This window comes from Heptranchias perlo, chromosome 36, assembly GCF_035084215.1.
Source record: "Heptranchias perlo isolate sHepPer1 chromosome 36, sHepPer1.hap1, whole genome shotgun sequence".
Taxonomy (NCBI): domain Eukaryota; kingdom Metazoa; phylum Chordata; class Chondrichthyes; order Hexanchiformes; family Hexanchidae; genus Heptranchias; species Heptranchias perlo.
Genome location: NC_090360.1, coordinates 15,119,419 through 15,144,181, shown reverse-complemented (window position 1 = coordinate 15,144,181; position 24,763 = coordinate 15,119,419). Strand labels below are relative to the sequence as shown.

The window sequence follows — 24,763 nt, the reverse complement described above, 5'->3', positions numbered from 1 at the left end:
GCATCAGCAGGGTGGCAGGAGTGATGTGGGCTTGGCCCAGAAGAGGGATGATGGCAAAAGGGGACATGGAAGTGGGGACGCCATTCAAAGCGCTCCCACGTCTCACCCGTTGCCCCCCTCTCAACCTGTAGCCACAATGCTGCCTCCTCTCCAGGTGGCCGAGTCTACCCCTGCACAGGTGCAGATGGAGCAGCCTTTGGCGGGGCCCTCACGGGCTCCAAAACCCAGAGGGCGTAGGCCGAAAGCATCTCAACAGTCAGGGCATGGACATGAGCAACCTGCCGCTACCTCTGCTACAGTCACAGGGGATGTAGCATGTAGAAATAGTAGGAAGTGAAAGGCTAAGGTTTTGTGATCACGAAGGTTATGTGCTGTGTTGGCGCTGCTCTTTCCAGGTGGTCTAAGGACTGGAATATCCTCACTTTGCAGATGTCCTTATGCAAATCTTTCAAATATTAGTGACTCCCTGGCCTCACGAGCAGCCATGTGGGCCGCAGCTCTGCTGATAGGTTCCTCCTCGTCCTCTTCCTCGTCCTCCTCCTTAATGTTGATGGCAGATGCGGATTCTGGATGAGGGCACGGGGCCTCATTTACCGGTAACCCTCTCTGTTGCCATGTTGTGCAGAACGCAACAGACAACTATAATTCTACCCACTCTCGCTGGTGTGTATTGAAGCCCTGATCCAGGCACTGAAATCGCATCTTGAGCAGTCCTATCGCTGGTATAGTGACAGGCCTGGTGGCGATGTGACTGTTGTTGTATCAACGCTGTGCCCCGCTAATGGGATTTCTCAGGTATCACGAGCCACATGTGCAGCGGATATCCCTTTGTCTTCGAGGAGCCCTTAAAGGTGTTTGATGCGTGGAAGAGGGCCGGGATTTTGGATTCCCGCAGAATGAATGAACCATGGCAGCTGGCAGGGAATCTCTCACACGTGAAGAAATCTTTTCCTGTGGTCACAAATGAGCTGCGCGTTGATGGATTGATACCCCTTTCTGTTGATGAACAGTCCTGGCTCGTGTGGAGATGCTCGGATTGCTGTATGCGTGCAATCAACTGCAGCCTGTACCTGTGGGAAGCCAACCGCAGAGTGGAATCCCACTTGCCCTCTCCGTCTGGCTGAGGTCGTCCATGGGGAAGTTGACGTAGTGTAACGCCCTGATAAACAAACCATCGGTGGCCTGTCTTATGCACTTGTGGGCAGACGACTGAGAGACCCCAGCAATGTCACCGGCGACACCCTGGAATGATCTGGAGGCGAAGAAGTTGAGGGCAGCGGTCACTTTAACTGCCACGGGCAATGCGATGCCACCAGGCCCAGCCAGGAGCAGCTCTGCAGGAAAGAGGCTACAGATGGCTTTTATTGCTAGGGGGATAGAATATAAAAACAGGGAGGTATTGCTGCAGTTATATAAGGTATTGGTGAGACCGCACCTGGAATACTGCATAAAGTTTTGGTCTCCATACTTAAGAAAAGACATACTTGCTCTCGAGGCAGTACAAAGAAGGTTCACTCGGTTAATCCCGGGGATGAGGGGGTGGACATATGAGGAGAGGTTGAGTAGATTGGGACTCTACTCATTGGAGTTCAGAAGAATGAGAGGCGATCTTATTGAAACATATAAGATTGTGAAGGGGCTTGATCGGGTGGATGCGGTAAGGATGTTCCCAAGGATGGGTGAAACTAGAACTAGGGGGCATAATCTTAGAATAAGGGGCTGCTCTTTCAAAACTGAGATGAGGAGAAACTTCTTCACTCAGAGGGTGGTAGGTCTGTGGAATTTGCTGCCCCAGGAAGCTGTGGAAGCTACATCATTAAATAAATTTAAAACAGAAATAGACAGTTTCCTAGAAGTAAAGGGAATTAGGGGTTACAGGGAGCGGGCAGGAAATTGGACATGAATTTAGATTTGAGGTTAGGATCAGATCAGCCATGATCTTATTGAATGGCGGAGCAGGCTTGAGGGGCCGATTGGCCTACTCCTGCTCCTATTTCTTATGTTCTTATGTCAGCGACCACCTGATGACTCACTCTCAGCCTTCGTAGGCACTGCTCCTCAGAGGTGTCCAGGAACCTCAGCCTCGGTCTGTAGACCTTCTCACCAGGGTAGTGCCTCCTGCGACGTTGGTCCCTCTGATGTTCCCCTCTCTGTGCAAGTCCCTGTGGCGCACCTCTATCTGGTTGGAGCTGCAAGTGGCAGAGTGCATGCCGTGCCTGGCGAGGATGATGATGTTGCTCCTCGTCTGATGTACTGGTGAAGGCAGCTATCACCACCCCCCATCCCGATGTTGTCAATTTGAAGGGCTCCAAAAAGTTGGTAAATGTGTGTAAACAGAACAATTCTGAGTGAACCGAGAATTTTCAGTCTAAACACAAAGATCTCCCAGCCAAAAGTTTGTCTGAGAGAACGGAGTGCCCTGCTGCAAGTACTCAACTTTTATCCCCATCTGTCAAACAGGGATTTAAATGGCCAAATGGCTGCCGGCTGCAACCTGCTTAGTTTCCCATGGTGTGCGTCACACAGCACAGGAAACACGCTGAGGCAGTGTTGAAATCGCTTCCCAGCATGAGTAACAACATTAATGAAGATTCCAACAACTTTAAACATTTGAATTCCTGGTTTAAATATCGTCCCGCCGGCTTTAATTGCCGGGTTCGGGAACCGCGAGCGCACCCAGATGGATCTGGATCCTGCGTGTTCTTCGGCAGGTTGGAGCCGTGATTCCTTCCCACTCCAGAAATTCCCGATTTTGTTTGCCGCCACCCCCGCCTCCAATGCACCCAGGACTTCAAAGTTAAAATGCCCCTTATGTCTGAGTAACAAAGAAAACAAACTGTGTTAACGCACCCTGATATAGATACTTCGAGATAACCGACCATGTTTAATGATGCTGTCGGTTTACTGTATGGTTTGTAATTGCGGGAGTTTCTTTTTATTTAGTTTTTGCCACTAAGGAATCTTGTGCCACAATTTTCTTTTTCTCTGGAAAAGAGAAGGCTGAGGAACGATCTAATAGAGGTCTTACAAATTATGAAGGGGTTTGATAGAGTAGACCTTGAGAAGATGTTTCCACTTGTGGGGGAGACCAAAACTAGGGGCCATAAATATCAGACAGTCACCAATAAATCCGATAGGGAATTCAGGAGAAACCTCTTTACCCAAAGAGTAGTTTAAATGTGGAACCCACTATCACAAGGAATAGTTGAGGCGAATAGACGTATTTAAGGGGGAGCTAGATAAGCACATGAGGGAAAAGGGAATAGAAAGATATGCTGATAGGGTGAGATGAAGAGCGGTGGGAGGAGAGCTCACGTGGAGCATAACCACCAGCATAGACCAGCTGGGCCGAATGGCCTGTTTCTATGTTAGAATAGAATCATAGAAGTTACAACATGGAAACAGGCCCTTCGGCCCAACATGTCCATGTCGCCCAGTTTATACCACTAAGCTAGTCCCAATTGCCTGCACTTGGCCCATATCCCTCGATACCCATCTTCCCCATGTAACTGTCCAAATGTTTTTTAAAAGACAAAATTGTACCCGCCTCTACTACTGCCTCTGGCAGCTCGTTCCAGACACTCACCACCCTTTGAGTGAAAAAATTGCCCCTCTGGATCCTTTTGTATCTCTCCCCTCTCACCTTAAATCTGTGCCCCCTCGTTATAGACTCCCCTACCTTTGGGAAAAGATTTTGACTATCGACCTTATCTATGCCCCTCATTATTTTATAGACTTCTATAAGATCACCCCTTAACCTCCTACTCTCCAGGGAATAAAGTCCCAGTCTGTCTAACCTCTCCCTGTAAGTCAAACCATCAAGTCCCGGTAGCATCCTAGTAAATCTTTTCTGCACTCTTTCTAGTTTAATAATATCCTTTCTATAATAGGGTGACCAGAACTGTACACAGTACTCCAAGTGTGGCCTCACCAATGCCCTGTACAACTTCAACAAGACATCCCAACTCCTGCATTCAATGTTCTGACCAATGAAACCAAGCATGCTGAATGCCTTCTTCACCACCCTATCCACCTGTGACTCCACTTTCAAGGAGCTATGAATCTGTACTCCTAGATCTCTTTGTTCGATAACTCTCCCCAACGCCCTACCATTAACGGAGTAGGTCCTGGCCCGATTCGATCTACCAAAATGCATCACCTCACATTTATCTAAATTAAACTCCATCTGCCATTCATCGGCCCACTGGCCCAATTTATCAAGATCCCGTTGCAATCCTAGATAACCTTCTTCACTGTCCACAATGCCACCAATCTTGGTGTCATCTGCAAACTTACTAACCATGCCTCCTAAATTCTCATCCAAATCATTAATATAAATAACAAATAACAGCGGACCCAGCACCGATCCCTGAGGCACACCGCTGGACACAGGCATCCAGTTTGAAAAACAACCCTCGACAACCACCCTCTGTTGTTAATTCTATGTAATATAAACAGAGCAATTTCGACAGTGCCTTGGATCTGAGTTGGTGCTTGGCAAGAGCTTGTGTATTATCAGGTCAGGTCTTTAAAAACTGCCTGGTACACATTGTGTGACAGTTTCCGCAGCAAAGTAGAAACAATCGCGCTTTATGGTTACATATTTGCGACTGTGCCCTGCCTAATGGCCGCGGAAGGTCAGTACAGGCCTGTGAGTGGCAAGATACTTCACTGCCTCTGCCCGAGGTGACAAGTCCATTGGGGTGTTTCTGCTTCTGGAGGCTCCCACAAAAACTCTCTCGTTAGGTAACGTGCGCGGCCTCCGAAGATTTCAAAACTGCGATTGATATGCTTTTGTTAGGCAAGGGTATTAAGGGTTAGGGAACCAAGGCAGGTAGATGGAGTTAAGGTACAGATCAGCCATGATCTAATGGAATGGTGAAACAAGCTCGATGGGCTGAATGGCCTACTCCTGCTCCCATGTGCCTATCTCATTTACTTTACTGTTCCATCTCCGCAGACCGCGGAGGTCAGGGCTGCCGTCACCTGCAGTGCAGTAAAGTGATGACGATATTTAATTATAGGTCACATTGGAACCGTATAAGTTGCTCTGATTTTTATTGGTCATGTCCTTCAGAAATCATTGAAGACTGGCTAATTGCTGAACAGAGATTCCCATGGTGTTAATATGCAATTCAATCTGAGGGGGAAAACCATTTTACCTTCAAAAAGTGTCCAAGTTTCACTTGTACTCTCCGTGATCTGCACAGTTGTTGTCTGTGGTACACGCACTGTTACCAAGTAAAAAAAAATCAAAATAACCATGTGATTTTTGTGCTCCTTTGATCATTAGTATCAAATGCATAGTTTTAAACATGACAGACGCTCTTTAGTTTCTGTTGTAGTTCTCATGTACAGCATATTCTCTTGCACTCCTTTCATATTCAGAGCAGCTGACACAGTGGGGGAGGGATTGTAACTGCCAGTTGATTTCTGGCAGCACTCAGGTAAATGGGGGGGGGCCAAGGATCATGGGGAGATCTCGCAGTACGACAGTGGTGAGGGAGAGGGGGTGGGTGGTAGGCATGGGGCAGGAGATGATTAAACCTTCCATGTCAGGCCTGGAGGAGCACTCCTGTTCCTCTGGTCCCCACAAAGGAAAGTAAATGAAACTTACCTTGAATGGCATCTTCTCATTTGACTTTACCTAGTGGGAAAGCCACAGCGACTTCCCTGTTCAGGTGGGAGTTAAAATCGCAATCAGGGCCTCAATGACATCATCGGACCCTGATCTATATATTTAATATATTCATGTCACGCTACACGTTACCCCACCAGCGAACAAATGTTATCTGTTTTTAATATAACGGGTCAGTTGCTGTCTTTTCTATGTTTCTACCTCTCTATCTCTGTTTTTTTTTGTTTGTTGTTTTTTTGGTGATTTGTATATTCTGAGACCTTGCAGGTAACACCTGTCTGTCTGCACACTGATTGCCTTGGCAACGGGCAGTTGAAAAAACTGTCTGTAATCACCAAGCATTGTTCTGTGAATTATAAATGCGATTTCATTTCGAGGATTTCATTTCCACATCGTTCACCTGAGGAAGGAGGTAGCCTCCGAAAGCTTGTGAATTTAAAATAAAATTGCTGGACTATAACTTGGTGTTGTAAAATTGTTTACAATTATATATTTAAAGAAGGACCCAGCTGGCTGGCTTTGCCACCTGCTGAGAAGAGCAGGTTAAAATTGAAGGCAGATGGATCCAGGCAGGACATCAGCGGGTAAATCACCCAGCTGAATTTAATTGTCTACTCGCCCGGTTTCCGATGTTTTTCAATCCAGTGAGATCCCTTCCTACAGTCCAGTGGTTTTCAAACTTTGCTGTCTAGGGACTCCCTGCAAATATTGACCCCTGTTATAGTTTTGGAGTTTCTTTACTCTTTTTTGCTCTGGATACTTTTACCGTCTGTATTTCAGACTACTCTTGCAGCTCCCTGTGTCTTAGAGGGAGCATTTCCACTTGTCCATATTACTAGGTGGATTCGTAGCGTGTTCAGGGAATGAACAGTAAACCCCTCAGCTACCTGTTCTAAGCCATCAGTGTCTTCAGAAAATGACAGAAAACCCAAGCCCTAGTCTTCTATTAATTTGGCATTAGACTGTAAGCTCTAAATCACATTCAAGATTTTAGAATTTCAGTCAGATTTTTCATGTAGTTTTATATCTTCAGCACCTAACTTTCCAGTTATATAATTATCATCCACCCGTCTCTCGCTGTGTTACAGCACTGTGATATCATCAACCTATACGTGATGCCTCTTCAACTGATCAGATTACAGCATTCAAATGAAGCGTGGAAATCAAATAAGACTGAGTTTGATCCTTACCCTGCTGAAGAAGTTCCCTTTCTCTCTTGAGTGAATCATTCCAACTATTAACTGGAAATATGTGTCATGTTCCAGATACTGACAGATGTTTCCTTCAAAATGTCTTATTTGTATAGTGTTGTATGTTATGCACAGTTACCTTTCCTCATTGGGAGGGAGGTATTTTTGAATGATTGTGGTACAAATGCTTACAAATGAGTACTGTGGTATGTTCAACCTACAGGTTGACAAAAGTTTGGTCATTAACTAGCAGTAGTTCTAACTTGTAAGGGTTTTGATGCCGTCTCAGTCTTTTCAAGTATCAGTAAGGTTAAAGAAAGTATTTTCAGGAGATAGAATTGACAATTAAAGTGAATTGGGAGCTGGAACAGAAAACTGATCTAAACTGAACAGTGCCAGTGCTGGGCCAAGCCAGAACTAGGGTTTTTGGTTTTCAAATCTCTCTCCCAGACGTCTGAAAACATCTTGTGAGATTTTTAAAGTATATTTTTTAAAGAAAACTAGAAAGATGTTTACAAGATTTAGTCTTTCCACACAAATGTATTTTAATGAAGGCAGCATGTTAACTGCTGAAATCCAGCCAGAAAAATAATGGCCAATTGAAAGTAGAGATAAAACCTCATTGCAGGAATTAAAAGTCTATCATGAGGGGACTGAGTGACACAGGGGATAGGCCACCACCTGCTCTCTGGGGTTTGCCTTTTGACTGCAGCTAATGGGATTGAAATGCCCTCTTTTTGATGGTTTTAAGCCACTTAAATGAAACAAATTAGTGTCAACCCAGAACAAGCCAATGTATTGCAACATAATAAAACTCCCTCCCCCCAACTCCCCTCCCAAAAAAGACACAGTAACAGAGAGCATTATGGGGAAGTCATGGGGTGAGGCTTGGCTGAACAAGGTAGAGGATCGTGGGAAAGTCTGGATAGAGAAATTGTCATGGAAGCTCTGAGAGTAGATCTGGAATCTGGACAAGAATTGTGCAAGTAGAAAAACAATAATAGTTTTTATTCACGACACACAAACATATTCAATCTTGTGAATGCATTTAATTGTAGCTGTAAAATGCTGTTAAGCACAGTAAAGATTACATACAACTGCATTTTTATTCTCGCCTCCATAGTTGCTATGGCAACAAGAGAATTGTGAGGTAAAACTACGAGAATAATTTATAAATCTTTTTTTATTGCAATTACAAGACAGTTCAATCATTTTTAACTTCATGATTTGAAGAGCATCCAACCATTTTATCTACACATTTAAGTAAAGCTACTTGGTGATCAATACAAAGCTTATTCTTACCTTTCACTTCTGTGGTGTTGTCTCCATTAGATATCGACACCCACTTCCTATTCAGGTTTGCAATTTCCTGGACTTTGCATCTGTAATGTCCTTCATCATTGTTGTGAATTTGGTTGATGATCAATACATAGACCTTGGCTGGGCCCTGTTCAAAGAACTGAAGCTCACAATGGCGCTCCCTACAATTCCGAAATGCTTGCACGTGGCCCGTTCGGTTCAGCCTCAGGATTCTTTGATTGTCGTACAATGAATTTGAGAAGAGCCACACCAGAGACAAGTAGCTATTTCTCCTTTTCTGTTGAGATACTCGGCAGAATAGAGTGCTTCGTTGCCCTTCAGTGAACTCCACCACAGGCCCTGGGGTTACAATGACGTTCAAGGCCTCACAGATATCTGTAACCAGGTGGCGGAAATATAGTCAATATTATACTATTACATAGTATCAATATATACTGTTAATGTTATACTATTACATTGTATCAATATTATGCTATTATATGTCATCAATAGTATACAACCTAGTTTGCTGTAATAACATTTTCTTTTAAATAGATAACCCATTTAACCACTTAAGGTTCTCCACCGAAATCCAAAGAAAATCATAGTTCAAGTCATTTCTTGTCCTTTAATAAATGATTTTGTTGTAGCTTTTAGGTAGACCAAGTACAGTGATCCACCAGGGAACTATCATTTTTACCTTTATTGCTTTTCCAGGAGGTGCGTTCATTGGTGTAAAACAGAGGAGGGATGGAGTTTCGGCTTTGGGCATAATCGCAAACATAAAATCTTCCATGAACCAGCGCGATCGGGCAGTGTAACAGAACGTAATCGTTTCTTATCTTTTTTCTTTCCATTAAAAGGTATTCCTTGATGTATTTAAGGGTAAACTGGAGCAGTTTTATCAATACAGCTGAAAATGGGTTTATCACCAAAAGTAAGCATTTTTAATAAGGGAGTCCAGTCCTCCAAATGTGAGTAATCTAATTTAAAATCATTGAAAATGGCTTTAACAAAAAACTATACTGATCCATTTAATAGTTTCATTGGTGTACATTAGTCAGTTTCTTTGGCAAATTAAAATTTTTGATATGAAAAAACTTTTTAAACGTGCCTACTAGTGCCTGTGCGCTTAAGAAAATGAGTTTGATTTGAAGGGTCTTCCCAAACCAACTCAATCGGCAGAATCTCACACTTTTGATCTGGGGGTATGGCCAGTTTGTGGGCGGGACCTGATTTAGGCGAACTGAATCTTGAACAGCGATCACGGAAAACACGAGTGGTTTTGGGCGTAACTCACTTATGTTTAAAATTCCGCGATCTTTTGCGCTGATTCGGCCGATTCCGTCCAGATTGCACTGATATTACTAATGGAAAGAGGCCTAAACTCCACCCCAGGTTTTCAAAGTGACGCCTCGGGAGCCTCGAGGCCCAGGAGCAGATCAGAGAGTGTCGGGCGGCTAATCAGCTTCCTGTCCATTTATCAGCCGAGCCTGCTCCACTCAAATACTTATTTTCCTGTGCTCCTCCCAGCTCTACAGCACTCCAGAGAGCTGCTGCCAGTGAGGCAGTCGGTCCGATACGGAGCACTGCTAATGTGAGAGCTGGCTCTGGAGGCAGCTCGTGCCAATTATTACAATGTGGCCTGGGGCCCAATTTCGGGTGAGCCTCGGGCCTCCTGTTTCGGGCAGGCGCTGCTTGCTTTGGGTAGCTGATACTGCTTTGGAAGTTGGGTCAGGGGTCCCAGGAGCATGTCAATATTTGGAGAGGATCTCCAGGACTGCTTATATTTGCAGGGGGGTTCCCCACACACAGAAATGTGAAAACCACTAATGCCGGAAGAGATTTGCCCCTCTCCCTGATGACAAAATTATGAGGGGCACAGATAGGATGGATACTAAGGAGCTTTTTCCCTTCGTTGAGGGTACAAAAACAAGGGGACATAGATTCAAGGTAAAAGGCGGGAGGTTTAGAGGGGATTTGAGAAAGAACTTTTTCACCCAGAGGGTGGTTGGAGTCTGGAACTCACTGCCTGAAAGGGTTGTGGAGGCAGGAACCCTCACAACATTCAAGAAGCATTTGGATGAGCACTTGAAATGCCATAGCATACAAGGCTACGGACCAAATGCTGGAATATGGGATTAGAGTAGACAGGGCTGATGGCCGGCGCGGACACGATGGGCCGAAGGGCCTCTATCCGTGCTGTATAACTCTATGACTCCATGACTCTATGACTCTATGACCTAAATGAGAGTGGCAAAGTCACCCTACCATGGTAAGTTGGGACAGGTCAATCTTGCGACTCTTCATAGAAAGTCCAGCGCACTGGCATTGTAATTATTGTGCCAGATCTATTACTCTAATTGCATTCGCCCATTCAGTGTTAATAATATTTTGTATGGCACATGTTAGAGTTCTTTGAACTTGAAAAAACATTTTCAAAGAGAGCGAATGATTTAACTGAACATCATAATTTTCAACATCTGTCTAAGTTCTATATTTGCATTTCTTCAGTGTGAAAGTATGAGTCACAGCTTTTATTTGTTATTTTTTCATCTAATAATAAAGACGTCATGTAATTTAGGTTGAAACTGGTGGCTGAGCGTATATGGTTTAAATTACTTTAAAGGCTTGTTTTGTTTATGAAAACTCTTATGGCTAAATGGTATCAGTTATAGGACATCGAAAGGAAAACGTGAAAACAATCAGTCTTCTCTTATAATGTTTGGCCTGAATCATTAATTGGAAAATGTAGCTCATTTTCTTAAAATTAAACTTTGGGATTGAGTGGCACAGTATACTCGCACACTGGCCTTTCATCCATCAGAGCTGGACTTGAATCTAACCCAGATTAATAGCTTGAAAGCCCCTTCTCATTTCTGGTTTTGGGATTCCTGTGTATTTCTCAGTGGATAAAATTCATAGCAGGAAACTGCTAACAACTTGCTACAGATTGGCAGGATTACCCAGATAGGCCATATGGATGACTCGTGTAGGAAGTGGAGATGTCACATTAATAGAATAGGGCCTGTAGTCACTGTTGTAATGTAGGAAACGTGGCAGCCAGGTCCCACAAGCAGCAATGAGATAATCTCTTTGGAGTGATGCCATTTGAGGGATAAATATTGGCCAGGACACCGGGAGAGCTCCCTTCCTGTTCTTTGAATAGTGCTGTGGGATCTTTTACATCCACCTGAGAGGGCAGACAGGGGTCCTCAGTTTAACATCTCATCCAAAAGATGGCATCGGTGACAGTGCAGCTGCCTGGATTATGTGCTCAAGTTTCTGGAGCGGGGCTTGAACCCACAACCTTCTGACTCAGAGGCGAGAGTGCTACCAACTGAGCCAAGCACCTCACCAGATAGTGAAAGGTCAGCATATTAATAATTTTTTTTACCACCCTCTCCCTGTGCATGACATGCTGGAAGAGTGCCAAATCCATTTGAGTGGGATTTCTAGACAGCATCTCATAAAGGACCCCTGCTGCTATGAAGAGAGCTCTCCTTTTAAGAGGAGGAAAAATGGTGTCTGGAGAATGCCAGCAGAAAATTGACCTTTTGGGGCTATGAGCTGAAAGCTGGGAGGGCCTATTAGAAGGTTAGGCCCACCCAGGAAAAAAAATTGTGGCCCTCCCTTTGCACTGGGCACTTAGCAACTGGAGTGTTTATCAGGCATGTACTGGGTCAGCAATTCAAGTATCACAAGCTGATTATCGACCCCCATATCTGCTTGTACTGTATGGGAGTGCTCAGTTCTGACAATAGGTTCTCCGTGGCGAGCATCCCTCAACTTAATGAGCACAATAGAAAACTAAACTTAAATGCCATTCAGTAGAAGTTCTTTATATTGAAGCCACAAGAACATTTGACCTTAAGAGAAGCTCCACTGTATCAGCTATCAAAATTCTCATCCTTGTTTTCAAATCCCTCCATGGCTTCGCTTCTCTCTATCTCTATAACCTCCTCCAGCCCCACAACCTTCCAAGATCTCTGCGCTCCTCCAATTCTGGCCTCTTGCACATTTCTGATTTCCTTTGCCTCTCCATTGGCGGCCGTGCCTTCAGCTGTCTAGGCCCTAAACTCTGGTATTCCCTCCCTCAATCTCTCTGCCTCTCTTTCCTCCTTTAAGACGCTACCTCTTTGACCAAACCTTTGGTCACCTGTCCTAATATCCCTTCATGTGATTCAGTGTCAAATTTTGTTTGATAATCGCTCCTGTGAAGCACCTTGGGACATTTTACTACATTAAAGGAGCTATATGAATGCAAGTTGAATGCCTGAGTGACTGAGTGTATAAGGGAAACATTATAATCAAGCACAGAATACTAATCAAACTCAGGGGGTTTCCTAATCTGTACGGTGCAGCTTTTTAATGCCTTAACTGGCTGATCTTTCAGGTGAGTGGTGATGTTGGATCGTTGATGTAGAAAGATGTTGATGACTCTCACATGGGAGCTTGAGAACAGAAATAAAATGGACTTTCACTGCTATGAATTTTTTGACGTGTGCCACAGGAAGACTTCATGATATTCTAATCAGAGTTTTATAAGGAACAATAAACATGCCATCAATTACATTTTGGAATGGTTTCAGTCTGAAGGAGTTAGGAAGCAATTGGAGGCACAACAATATGGAAGACTGTGGTTAGCGAACTGAGGAACAGAAGTAATTCTATGCTTTTTATGCCATTGTCAGTCAATCATTATAGTCTACCATCAGAGCTGATTGTCAGTAATCAAGGGCCATTGCCAAAATGATTAATAACTATAAACTTTCATGGTTAACCCCAAATTTTGATATCATGGTCAACATTTCACCTGAGGAGTGGTAGACTTAACTACAGTGAGGAAAGCCAACTCACAGACAAACCTTTTCATTGCACAAGAGCAAAATATGCTGTTATCATTGCAATGTTTGTGAAAACACATACCATGTATAATTAGAAAACCTGACAGCTATAATTTGACAAAAACCACAGTCCCAGACAGAACCTCCTATATAACCCATACAAAGCTTTGCACGTACCTGCTGGGTATATGTATGCATTCTGTGCGGTTACTGCAGAAGTTGCTTGTAGTTGCATGCTTTCATCCAATTTATTGAACCCTAAGCTCTGGAATTCCCTCCCTAAACTTCTTCACCTCTCTTTCCTCCTTTAAGACTCTCCATAAATCCTATCTCTGACCAAGCTTTTGGTCACAGGGTCCTAATGATTCCTTCTTTGGCTCAGTGTCAATTCTTTGTCTGATTACGCTCCAGTGAAGCATGTTGAGACATTTTACTATATTAAAGTTACTAAATAAATGCAAGTTGTCAATGTGATATTAGCTTATAAGTCAATATAAGCAGTCTATGTGATTTAGTGAGAAGTCAAAAGTATTGTTGTTACAAGCCAGTTGTGTGTCAATTCAAAGCATTTTCACCTCTTGTACAAAGTTGACAAAAGTCAACTTAGGCAAGTGGTGTGAGACTAGCTGGAGAACATGGGCTACCCCACTTCAGCTCTGCACTGACTGCAGTGTTAGCTGTCCAAAGTTCACTCTTAGACGGCCTGAGAACTTTTGAAACTGAATTCTTCAAAGAGCCAACTGTTCCGCCTTTATTGACTTTACAATTCCACCAACATTTGAATCCTGGTGAGTTTTGTTTTTGTCAATACCAGACTTAAACCAATGCAACTGCGTTCTTATATTTTGGTCAAATTTAGTGAAGTAATTAGAATTGATGCTAAGGCTATGGTTTGGGTTTAGAGAAAATTTGGTAGGATCCTTATTTTGCAATACGTGCAGAAGTCAATGTTAACCATGACTTTGAATCAACTCTAGCACATGGAGAGCTTTCTTTTACATGAGGGACTTCAGTTACGTAGATAGACTGGAGAAGCTAGGGTTATTCTCCTTAGAGCAGAGAAGGTTGAGAGGAGATTTGATAGTGTTCAAAATCATGAAGGGTTGAGATAAAGTAAATAAAGAGAAACTGTTCCCATTGGCGGAAGGGTCGAGAACCAGAGGACACAGATTTAAGATGATTGGCAAAAGAGCTAAAGGCGACATGAGGAAAAGCTTTTTACGCAGCTAGTGCTTATGATCTGGAATGCGCTGCCAGAAAGGATGGTGGAAGATGATTCAATTGTGGCTTTCAAAGAGGAATTGGATAAATACTTGAAGGGAAAAAAATTGCAGGGCTACTGGGAAAGAGCAGGAGAATGGGACTAACTGGATTGCTCTTACAAAGAGCAGGCATGGGCTCGATGGGCCGAATGGCCTCCTTCTGTGCTGTAACCATTCTATGATTCTACATCTGTTTTAAGCTTGAGTGAAAATCTACAATTAATGGCATCTGTTAAAGTCCCTTCCCCCTTCATTGGAAACTAAAGCAGACACCACTGGGCTAAGGTGCTCACTGCTCATTGGCAATCAGTTTAGTGCAGATGCCAACGGGTAACTCGAGCTTATTGCAATTATACAATACATGTTGTTTTGAACAGACCCCATAGTGGGATCTCCATAAAACCTCCTGTTCAGAATTATGTTTACTGTCAAATCACAGTAGACTAAACATCTTTAGCTTTGCTGTGCTAAGCAGGCTGCTGTGGCAACTGCGAGGAGCTTAATGTGCAGTAGCATGTGTCAACGGGAGATGTTTGCTGCAGGCACAAATACTCTACTCCTGACAATACAGAATCAGTCATTGTTCACCCATCATTCAATGAGGTGCTCATTCCTGCGATTGTTTCCTGATGAACTTCACAGGCTTCAGGTCCATAATGACAAAATCTTGACATTTGCCCAAAATCACAATGGACCTTTATAGCCAACAGATCATCACATCAATCTGGGCTCAATTGGATTCCAGCTGCCAAAGGTAAAAGGCCAGTATTTTAACCCCCTATGCCACCCCTTGCTTCCTGCCATTGCTGTTTATACAAAGTTGACTGAAGTAGATGTTCAAAACACTATCTATTAATGATATTAGAGCACTGCGTTCACCCATCTGGAGTACTGCATTCAGTTCTGGGCTCCGCAGCTCAGGAAGGATATATTGGTCTTGTATGTGTTACAGCGCAGATTCTTTGGGCACTTCCTCGAACAGGAAGCGCAGAAGAGCCCAGCGTCAGTTTAGGAGAAGCTAGGACGCGGGGAGAAGTGAGAGGGTCGATCTCTCCCCTCGACCAATCAGTTTGCAGCATTTTTGACAGCTGCGTTCACTGCCTCTGCAGGCTTGAATTGTTAAACCAGGAAATGAAAAGTACAACATTTAAAATCATTATAAAAAGTTAGAGATAACGAAAAGAGAGGGTGAGAAATAATTGAACTAAATAAAAGGGACAGAAGGGATAAGTAAAAATAAAGTAAAACTTTTACATTTTTTTTAATGATCAAAAACTACTAAAATAAGGAGTAATGATACTCCACATTTTTAAATGTTAATTTTTAGTTGTTTGGCAGTCATTAAAACTTACTGTTAAAACTTAGTTTTGACCTGTATTTTTAAGAGTTTTTATTTGGTGGTGTAATTAGTTACTTTCTAGTTGGGCAGATAAGCAAGTTTGCACTTTTTCAATCCTGATTACAGCGTGTGATGTCTCTTTAATTCAAAGCTATCATATTGCCGGCAAACCACTAGGGGCAAGGTCTGGATTTCCGCGTTTTAATGTGCATGTGCGAACGTTTAAAGCTTGCTCCTCCATTTTGCCACTAACAACGGAGAGCGCTGTTGAGCTCACCGTTATTTCACGAGCAATCTCTGCCTTATTATTTTCTGGTATCATTGTATAATTTGTGATTTTATTCAGTGCCAGTTGACGGTCCTGTGAGGTTGCTTCCAGACAAAAATTTATCGTGTTTCTCACTCTGCAACAGCATCTGTGCTCAAAGGGATCCTTGCAGCCAACAGACAGAACAGACTTCCAACTCATCAATCCCAGTTTCATTGGAGTCAAAGGTCATAGAGGTGAAAGGTCAGTGTGGTAGTCCATTGCTCCCAGACAACCTGGCATGAACTGAATATCTGACATTTTGGAAGGATAGGAAGAAAGGAAAAGGTGGTGGGGTAGCTCTGTTAATAAAGGATGAAATTAGTACAATAGTGAGAAATGATCTTGGCTCAGAAGATCAAGATGTAGAATCAATTTGGGTGGAGGTAAGAAATAGCAAGGGTAAGAAATCACTGGTGGGAGTAGTCTATAGGCCCCCTAACAATAGCTACACTGTAGGGCAAAATATCAATCAAGAAATAATGGGGGCTTGTAAAAAAAGGTAATGCAATAATCATGGGCGATTGTAATTTTCATATAGATTGGACAAATCAAATTGGAAAAAGTAGCCCTGAGGATGAGTTCATAGAGTTTATTTGGGACTGTTTCTTAGAACAATGTGTTGTGGAACCAACCAGGAAACAGGCCATTTTAGATCTGGTAAATGGGTAATGAGACAGGATTAATTAATGATCTCAAAGTAAAGGATCCCTTAGGAAACAGTGATCATAATGTGATAGAATTTCACATCCAGTTTGAGAGTGAGGATCTTGGGCCTGATTTTAGCACCCGCTATCGGGTGCGTTCTCGGCGGGGGGGCCTCGAAAATCGTGAAATGCAGGAGCCCGACTGGATCCCGTCTACTGCCGGGTTCCCCGCTGACATGCCGGCATGTGCGCGCAGCCCCCGCTGATGGGAATCCCGCAGGCAATTAAAGCCAACGGGATGCCACTTGACAATATTTAGTTTGGTATTTCAGGTCATTAACTGACCTGATTAAGGGACTGTGTGTGATTTTTGATCAACATGGGACTGTTTCCCACACTGGGGGAAACACTCACAGCTCGAATGGACGTGTTGCAGCTGTCAGCCTGTGGCAGCTGCAAAGGTCCATTTGACAGGTGGGTGGGGGGGGGGGGGGGGGAGACCCTCACCCATTGCAGGAGGCCGCTCTGTCACTTGGGACAAAGTTTGGCCTCCACCACCCTCCTCCTGTTGGTCAAAGTCACCAACCTGCACACTTTCCCCGGGGTCCGGAGACATGTACCGACCTTGCGGACCCCCTCAGATGTACATCTTGCGGATGGGGGCCGCCGTAGCTGCAGTCATGACCTCCTCGGAGGGCGAACAGCATCACCAGTCTCACCATCCACGCCGTCCACCTCTGAAACGTGGAGCTCCACAACAGAGTGCTGTGACACATCCACCTGTACATCAGGAAGGAGGGCTACCGCAGAGAGAGATGCGTCGCAGAGGGCACTACCCTCGCCACAGGGTCCACAGACCGAGGCTCAGCCTCCTGGACCTCTCTGAGCAGCAGTGCACACGGAGGCTCAGATTCACTCGACATGTAGCCGTGGACATCTGCAGCCTCTTTCATGCCGAGCTGCTCCTGGCTGGCCCGTGCACCATCTTCCTACCTGTCGCTGTCAAAGTCACCACTGCCCTCCCGAACTTCTCCTCCGCAGCCTTCCAGGGTGCAACCGGGGACATCGCCGATGTCTCTCAGTCGTTTTCGCAGAAGAGCCCTGCAAATACACCTACACCCACTCTGCAGTGACACAATGGGTGGCATCAGTGGTGGGTCCTCATAGTGATACCCAGGAGCGGGCATTATTGCACAAACCGGACAGGATTCGCGAAGACATGGCAGTAGTGGTGCCAATATAATGTGTGATGTGAGTTGTTCTGAAATTCAATATAAGTAACAACCATGACAAACCCTCAAACACCCTTGTGCATCCCCTTCATGCTCACGACACATTTGCCTTACGCTGCCTACTGCACATATGTGATGCATGCCCTGCAGGTGGTGGCAGGTTGAGTGAGGCTGGCCGTGAGAGAGATGCACGAGAGGGTGAGTATGGGATAGAGCCATGAGATTGTATGAGGATTGGGTTGAGTGGTAGTGGCGGGGTGAGTACTGGCGAGGTGAGTAGGTGCAGGTAAGATGAGGATGGGGTTTGAGTGGGTATGAGGGGTGATGTGACAGAGTAGTGTTGGCAGTGCCGAAGGAGATGTGGGGTGGGGGCAGTGATGTGGCAGACGGAGTGTAGGGGAAAGACTACGTGTACTCACTTTGGCTGACCTACTGAGGTCATTGGACCGCCTCCTGCACTGTGTGCAGGTGGGCAATATGTTGGTGGCGCAGGTGACCCCCTCTGCCACCTCGAGCCAGGCCTTCCTGGTGGCGGAGGCGGGCCGCTTCCTCCTGCCCGCCGGGTGGAAGATCTCTGTCCTCCCCCTCCTCCTCACCCCATGTATTGATACCAGGGGTGAGGCATCATTAAACCGGGAGCAGCCTTCCCCCTGGGCTGCTCCATGCAGTCATCTTTGCTATTGGTTGCAGCAATAGTGGAGGACTGCCCCTTTAAATAGAGCGCCTCCAGCTGACAGATCTTACTGCGCATGCGCAGCCCGCCCGACGCGCAGATCAGCAGCGGGGAACCCGGAGGAGCAGGTAAGTGAATCCAATTAGTGGGTTGCCTGCTACGATCGCACGGGAAACCCACTAATTTCACCGGGCGCGTTACCAACGCCTCCGCTTGCCCATACGCCAAGAACCCGCATCCCTGCTAAAATCGGGCCCCTTGTGTCTGAAACTACTGTATTAAACCTAAATAAGGGCAATTACAATGGCATGAGGACAGAGTTTGCTAAAGTGGACTGGGAAAGCAGATTAGAAGGTATGATGGTGGATAAGCAGTGGCAGACATTTAAAAAGATATTTTATGACTCGCAACAAAAATATATCCCAGTAAGGAGGAAAGACTCCACAAGAAGGGTGTACCAACCATGGTTAACTAAGGAAGTTAAGGATGGTATCAAGTTAAAAGAAAAGGCATAAAACGTGGCAAAGATTAGTGGTAAGCTCGAAGATTGGGAAAACTTTAGAAACCAGCAAAGGAGGACTAAAAAAAAATAAAGAGGGAGAAAATAGATTGAGAGTAAACTAGCAAGAAATATAAAAACTGACAGTAAGAGCTTTTACAAGTATATAAAAAGGAAGATAGTAGCTAAAGTAAGTATAGGTCCCTTAGGGGATGAGACTGGGGAAATAATAATGGAAAACAAGGAAGTGGCAGAGGCATTGAACAGATATTTTGTATCTGTTTTCACAGTAGAGGACGCTAAAAGCATACCAATAATAGTAGATAATCAAAGGGCAAAGGGGAGGGAGGATCTAAAATCAATCACTATCACTAGAGAAAAAGTACTAGGCAAACTAATGGGTCTGCAGGCTGACAAGTCACCTGGTCCCGATGGCTTGCATCCGAGGGTCTTAAAAGAAGTGGCTACAGAGATAGTGGATACATTGGTTGTAATCTTCCAAAATTCACTAGAGTCTGGAGAGGTCCCAGCGGATTGGAAAACCACAAATGTAACGGCCCTATTCAAGAATGGAGGAAGATAGAAAGCAGGTAACTACAGGCCAATTAGCCTAACATCTGTCATTGGGAAAATGCTGGAATTGATTATTAAGGAACTAATAGCAGGACATTTAGAGACTCGAAATAAAATAAAGGAGAGTCAACATGGTTTTATGAAAGGGAAAATGTGTTTGACAAATTTATTAGAATTCTTTGAGGAAGTAGCAAGCAGGGTGGATAAAGGGGAACTAGTAGATGTAGTGTATTTACATTTCCAAAAGGCATTCGATAAGTTGCCACATAAAAAGTTACTGCACAAGGTAAGAGCTCATGGCATTGGGGGTAACATATTAGCATGGATAGAGGATTGGCTAACTAACAGAAAACAGAGAGTCGGGATAAAGAGGTCATTTTCAGAATGGCAATCTGTACCTAGTGGGATGCCGCAGGGATCTGTGCTGGGGCCTCAACTATTTACAATATATATCAATGACTTGGATGAAGGAAGCGAGTGTACTGTGGCCAAATTTGCTGATAATGCAAAGATAGGTGGAAAAGTAAGTTGTGAGGAGGACACAAAGTGTCTGCAAAGGGATAGAGATAGGTTAAGCGAATGGGCAAAAATTTGGCAGATTATAATGTGGGAAAATGTGAATTCATCCACTTTGGTAGGAAGAATAAAAAAAGCAAAATATTATATAAATGGAGTAAGACTACAGAATGCTGTGGTACAGAGGGATTTGGGTGTCCTCATACATGAAACACAAAAAGTTAGCATACAGGGGCAGCAGGTAATTGGGAAGGCAAATGGAATATCGGCCTTTATTTCAAGGGGGATGGAGTATAAAAGCAGGGAAGTCTTACTTCAACTGTACAGGGTGCTGGAGAGACCACACCTAGAGTACTGTGTACAGTTTTGGTCCCCTTATTTAAGGAAGGATATACTTGCGTTGGAGGCGGTTCAGAGAAGGTTCACTAGGTTGATTCCGGGAATGGAAGGGTTTTGTTATGAGGAAAGATTGATCAGTTGGGCCTATACTTACTGGAGTTAGAAGAATGAGAGGAGATCTTATTGAAACATATAAGATTCTGGGGGGACTTGACAGGGTAAATGCTGACAGGATGTTTCCCCTCATATGGGAATCTAGAACTAGGGGGCATAGACTCAGAATAAGGGGTCGCCCATTTAAGATGAAGATGAGGAGAAATTTCTTCTCTCAGAGGGTTGTGAACCTTTGGAATTCTTTGCCCCAAAGAATGGTGGAGGCTGAATCACTGAATATTATAGAGGCTGAGTTAGACAAATTTTTGATCAGCAAGGGAGTCAAAGAATATGGGGAACAGGCGGGAAAGTGGAGTTGAGGCCAGAATCAGATCAGCTATGATCTCGTTCAATGGCGGAGCAGGCTCGAAGGGCCAAATGGCCTACTCCTATTCCTATCTCTTATGTTCTTATTGCATTGCTGCTTATACATTCACTTCAATGTTATCAAAAAGTTTTTTAAAAAAAGGAGAAAAATCAATCTGGCATAATTCAGTGTGCTGGAATCAGAGGCATGTCAAATATTTTAAGGAAAGTGAATTGGCATTTACAGCTTTTGCCTATCTGCTAGAATAATTTAGCAATTTGAAACAATTTTGCTCAATTTGATATCATTTGACAGAAAGGAAAGCAATTTGATATAGTATTGTATACACAAGCAGTATTGACTGCTTTTTGACGAAATATGTGTCAGCTGGCAGCATATTTATGTCAATTGCCTGACTGTTGCCCAATTTCAGAATATCATCCACTCTTGTGACAATATTCCAACATCCATTCAGCGAATTCCCTACGGACATCACTTCTGCAGCATGTTTTTCTTCTTGGAATTCTCTCATCCCAATTTTGTAATGCCGAGCAGCTTTTGAAAAGAACTCTCCACAATCCACCCTCCTGCTGGTAAAATTTGCTCTATTTGTACCGTCTTCAAAAGTAGAAGCCAGAATAAATATGGCCGACACAGCCCCAGATACGTGGTGTGTTGGCACAGAGTTTGCTAAATTCGTTGTAGTTTTCTGTTTACTGGGTCACTTTTATTCCATCAAGCAGCGGTGTAGAAAGTGTCAAAACCACTTTGCTGGCGGTACAGGCTAAAACTGAAGGATGCAATCAGGCTGCCGATGACCATGTTTCTCGGGGGGGTCTACTTTCACGCTGCTATGCAGTGATTTTAGGCAAGCACTGATGCACAAAGGTGGCTACATGACCTCATCTGATATTCGAGTGCACCAAAGCCTTTAAGTGTGAGACGGCCTGGTGGAGGGGCTCTCGCAGAAGTCTGAGTTTGCGCTGGCTGCGGTATAACTCCGATCTGGCATGAAGCTGCATTGCAAAGTTGTCCAGGCTGGATCACCTAGGAACTATGAATAGTTTGCCCCATCTTTTTAACATTAGAACAAAACAGAAGCTCCTACCCAGGCTTTCCTGATTAGTAACGGAGCATTGCATCGGCATGGAGACATGTCTGTGCTGATCTCCATTGTCCCTGCAGGTTTCAGTGCAAGTACAGAGCTCCACTTTCAACACTTACTAATTAGGAGAGTGCGGGTAGGAGCTTAACCAAAATTTGGGGATTCTGCTTTATCCACCAATTCCCATTATCCACTGGGGAGGGAGGGGGTCCCCTTTATTGTGATATTTAAAAACAGACAGCTGATTATAAAACTTCTCTACTATGGCATTCAGCTGGAAGTATGTACAACAGTAATGGTGCAGGACATCATAGATAACAGGAGCTCTTCAAATTGGATAAATACTCAAGTTGACAGGGAAAAAACTGCAGGGCTATGGGGAAAGGAGTGGGAGTGGGACTAATTAGGTAGCTCTTTCAAAGAGCCGGCAGAGGCACAATGGGCCAAATGGCCTCCTTCTGTGCTGTATCATTCTATGAAATAGCTAGTTGTGATTGTACAGAACAGCCTCTGCACAGCACTATGCTCTGGGAGCTGTACTGTTCATGAATGCTGCCTAGAGAGTCATTTCTTTTTACAGAGCTTCCTATTAAATCATAACCGTATCATAGAACACAAACTGGCAGAAATCTGAATAGTTTTCATTGCGTGCATGCAATAAAAAAAACTCCTGAATGCAAAATGAAGTCGCAGTTAAAATTACCCAGCACAGATTTCCTTAAAACTGCAAAGAACTTCGAACAGGTGAAAGTCTTCAAGGTTTAGCGTTAAAGCTTCTAAAATATACTTTTCAACTAACATACGATTTTTTTTTCTCTTTTCCATTTTCACACGATGAATAGGCAAGTCGGTAGGGTTGAAACAAGGGTGATGGGTGAACGGGACTTGGTCTGATTGATAACGCAGAGAAGCAAGGGATTGCTAGATAGGATGGGAAGGTGGGAGAACTGAATGCTAACTTGTGCCACTCGAGCCGCCTTGCTGCCAGCTACCCTCGGAGCAGCGGGCACCCAGAGGTCTGTAGTCCACATCTGCACCGCCTGTCAACTGGCAATTGAAGTAAAACGAGGCAAAGTATTATTGAACAACTTGTCAGGGAGGGTGGGAGAAATTAAAAGGTAAAACAAGTTTTGAATAAAACGTACTCCAGTTATGTTAAAATCTATCACAAATTTGCCTTTTTTTAAACAAAAAATTGTTCTCACTAGAAAACCACTGCAGTGATTTATGACTGGTTTCTGAAAAAAATAGCTCCAAACAGCATCCTGTCAGTGTTTATATCGTGTGGCAAATTGAAATGATAACATCCTGTTTTCTGAGTGAAAGTCTTGAGTATTTACCTCAGTCGGTTTAAGGACACAAAAGACAAGTCTTACCTGTAGCAAACAGCTCTGCCAACAGGACAACTACCCCCAAGATTTTCATGCTTCATACGTGCCAGCCGCTTAAATCAAACAGATCCACTGTGCGAAAGTCTGACATGTTATTTAATGAGGCAGTGAGCTGTGTGCTCCCTGCTCCTCAATCTCTCTATATACACACACACACACGCTCGCAGCCCGAGATCCTGCTTTCTTTCTACGAATGTAGGAAATGGCATTTCCTTCGCAGTCCACAGGCAAGTAAGGAATTTTTCAGCCGGCTTTTAAACTGAACGAGACAGCTTGAAGTTCATTCTCAGTCCGTCTGGAGCAGATGAAAGACGTCCAGCTGCAAAAAAAAAAGAGACAGAACAGCTCCACTGTTTTGCTTGAAGAAAAGTTGCCTGGGCTTGAAAACTTTTTTTTTTAAGTGAGTGCACGCAACACGGGGAAACGTCGACTCCTTACTTGCAGGAACAGATCCCCCTGTTTAGCAGTTCCCTTGAAAGACTACGCACTGCACTAGATTTTCAAAGGTGGGGGGTATGGGGAGTAGGGAATTTGGGAGTGGCTGAGATTCAGACCTGGTTACGTGAGTAATTTCACAGGCATTCCCATTTGGAGGGAATTAACTTACATATAATTATTTCATTGTGACCTCATGGGGTGCAACATATTTGTTCTGTTTATACCCAACAAGGGTTTTTGTCTGACTCATTTCCTTGAGTGAATTCTAAAGCAGCAGTTTTGAACATGACCATTTTTCCTCACAGTTGGAGCCTGCAGACACATGTACTGCATCATATGGTAGCGTCGTGTTTTTAAAGGCTGGAGTCCAGGGTGCACTGATCTATGAGTCCTGGAGCCTCATTCACATTTTCCTTGGTAATCCTCTTTCCTGGTGAGGATTCTGTTTACCTACAGAACTCAGAGGGAGGTACCAGGGGTGTGCGACCAATCGATTTGTGGGTTAGGATAGACTGAAGCCTTGCAACTAAGTACGGTGATTTTATTTGGCTTCATCGGCCAAACAAAGCTTTTCAGCATTGGCTCCAAGTCAATAGGTAAATAAATGATCCATGAAAGTCAAGCTCCTTTTCAGTTTGGATTTGTTGAATGGGTTTGTGTGATCACCCTTTGACCTTTCCCCCTCATAGTGAGGCCGCTGATGGGAGGATTGCAATTGATACAGTGAATAGCCAATCATATAGTAACGGCAGGGCTCCAAAAAAGAAAAATTTAGGAGATAGGATTGATTACAACTCAACTGGTACCTGTTGGATTCCATCGATGGCTTTCATTACACAGCACGGCTTGTGTGGATGGAGTTCTCAGCTCCCAATCCATCTTTTCCTTTATCCACAAACTCCATTCCATAGCCACCAATTTCATCCCTCTCCCTGGCCACTGTCTCAGGCTGAACCAGACTGTTGGCAACCTCGGGTTTGTATTTGATCCTGAGCTAGTTCTTGACCA

The 24,763-nt window shown here is 44.1% G+C and overlaps 1 protein-coding gene across 3 annotated transcripts in view; it reads right to left on the bottom strand.

The window, feature by feature from the left end:
- vstm4a (V-set and transmembrane domain containing 4a) overlaps window positions 1–24,103 on the bottom strand; it is a 57,990-nt gene extending 33,887 nt beyond the window's left edge. Inside the window, exons 1-4 of one of the 3 annotated variants that reach the window (XM_067972618.1) lie at window positions 23,925–24,103; window positions 23,303–23,636; window positions 8,131–8,523; window positions 5,163–5,231 (exon numbers count right to left, since the gene is read on the bottom strand). In XM_067972618.1, coding sequence (XP_067828719.1) covers window positions 5,163–5,231; window positions 8,131–8,523; window positions 23,303–23,351 — 511 coding nt within the window. In that variant the 5' untranslated portion in view covers window positions 23,352–23,636; window positions 23,925–24,103. Of the gene's footprint in view, window positions 1–5,162; window positions 5,232–8,130; window positions 8,524–23,302; window positions 23,905–23,924 lie in introns of those variants that run through there. The other 2 variants (XM_067972619.1, XM_067972620.1) reach the window with 2 other exon arrangements.
- Between the last annotated feature and the right edge of the window lie 660 nt (window positions 24,104–24,763).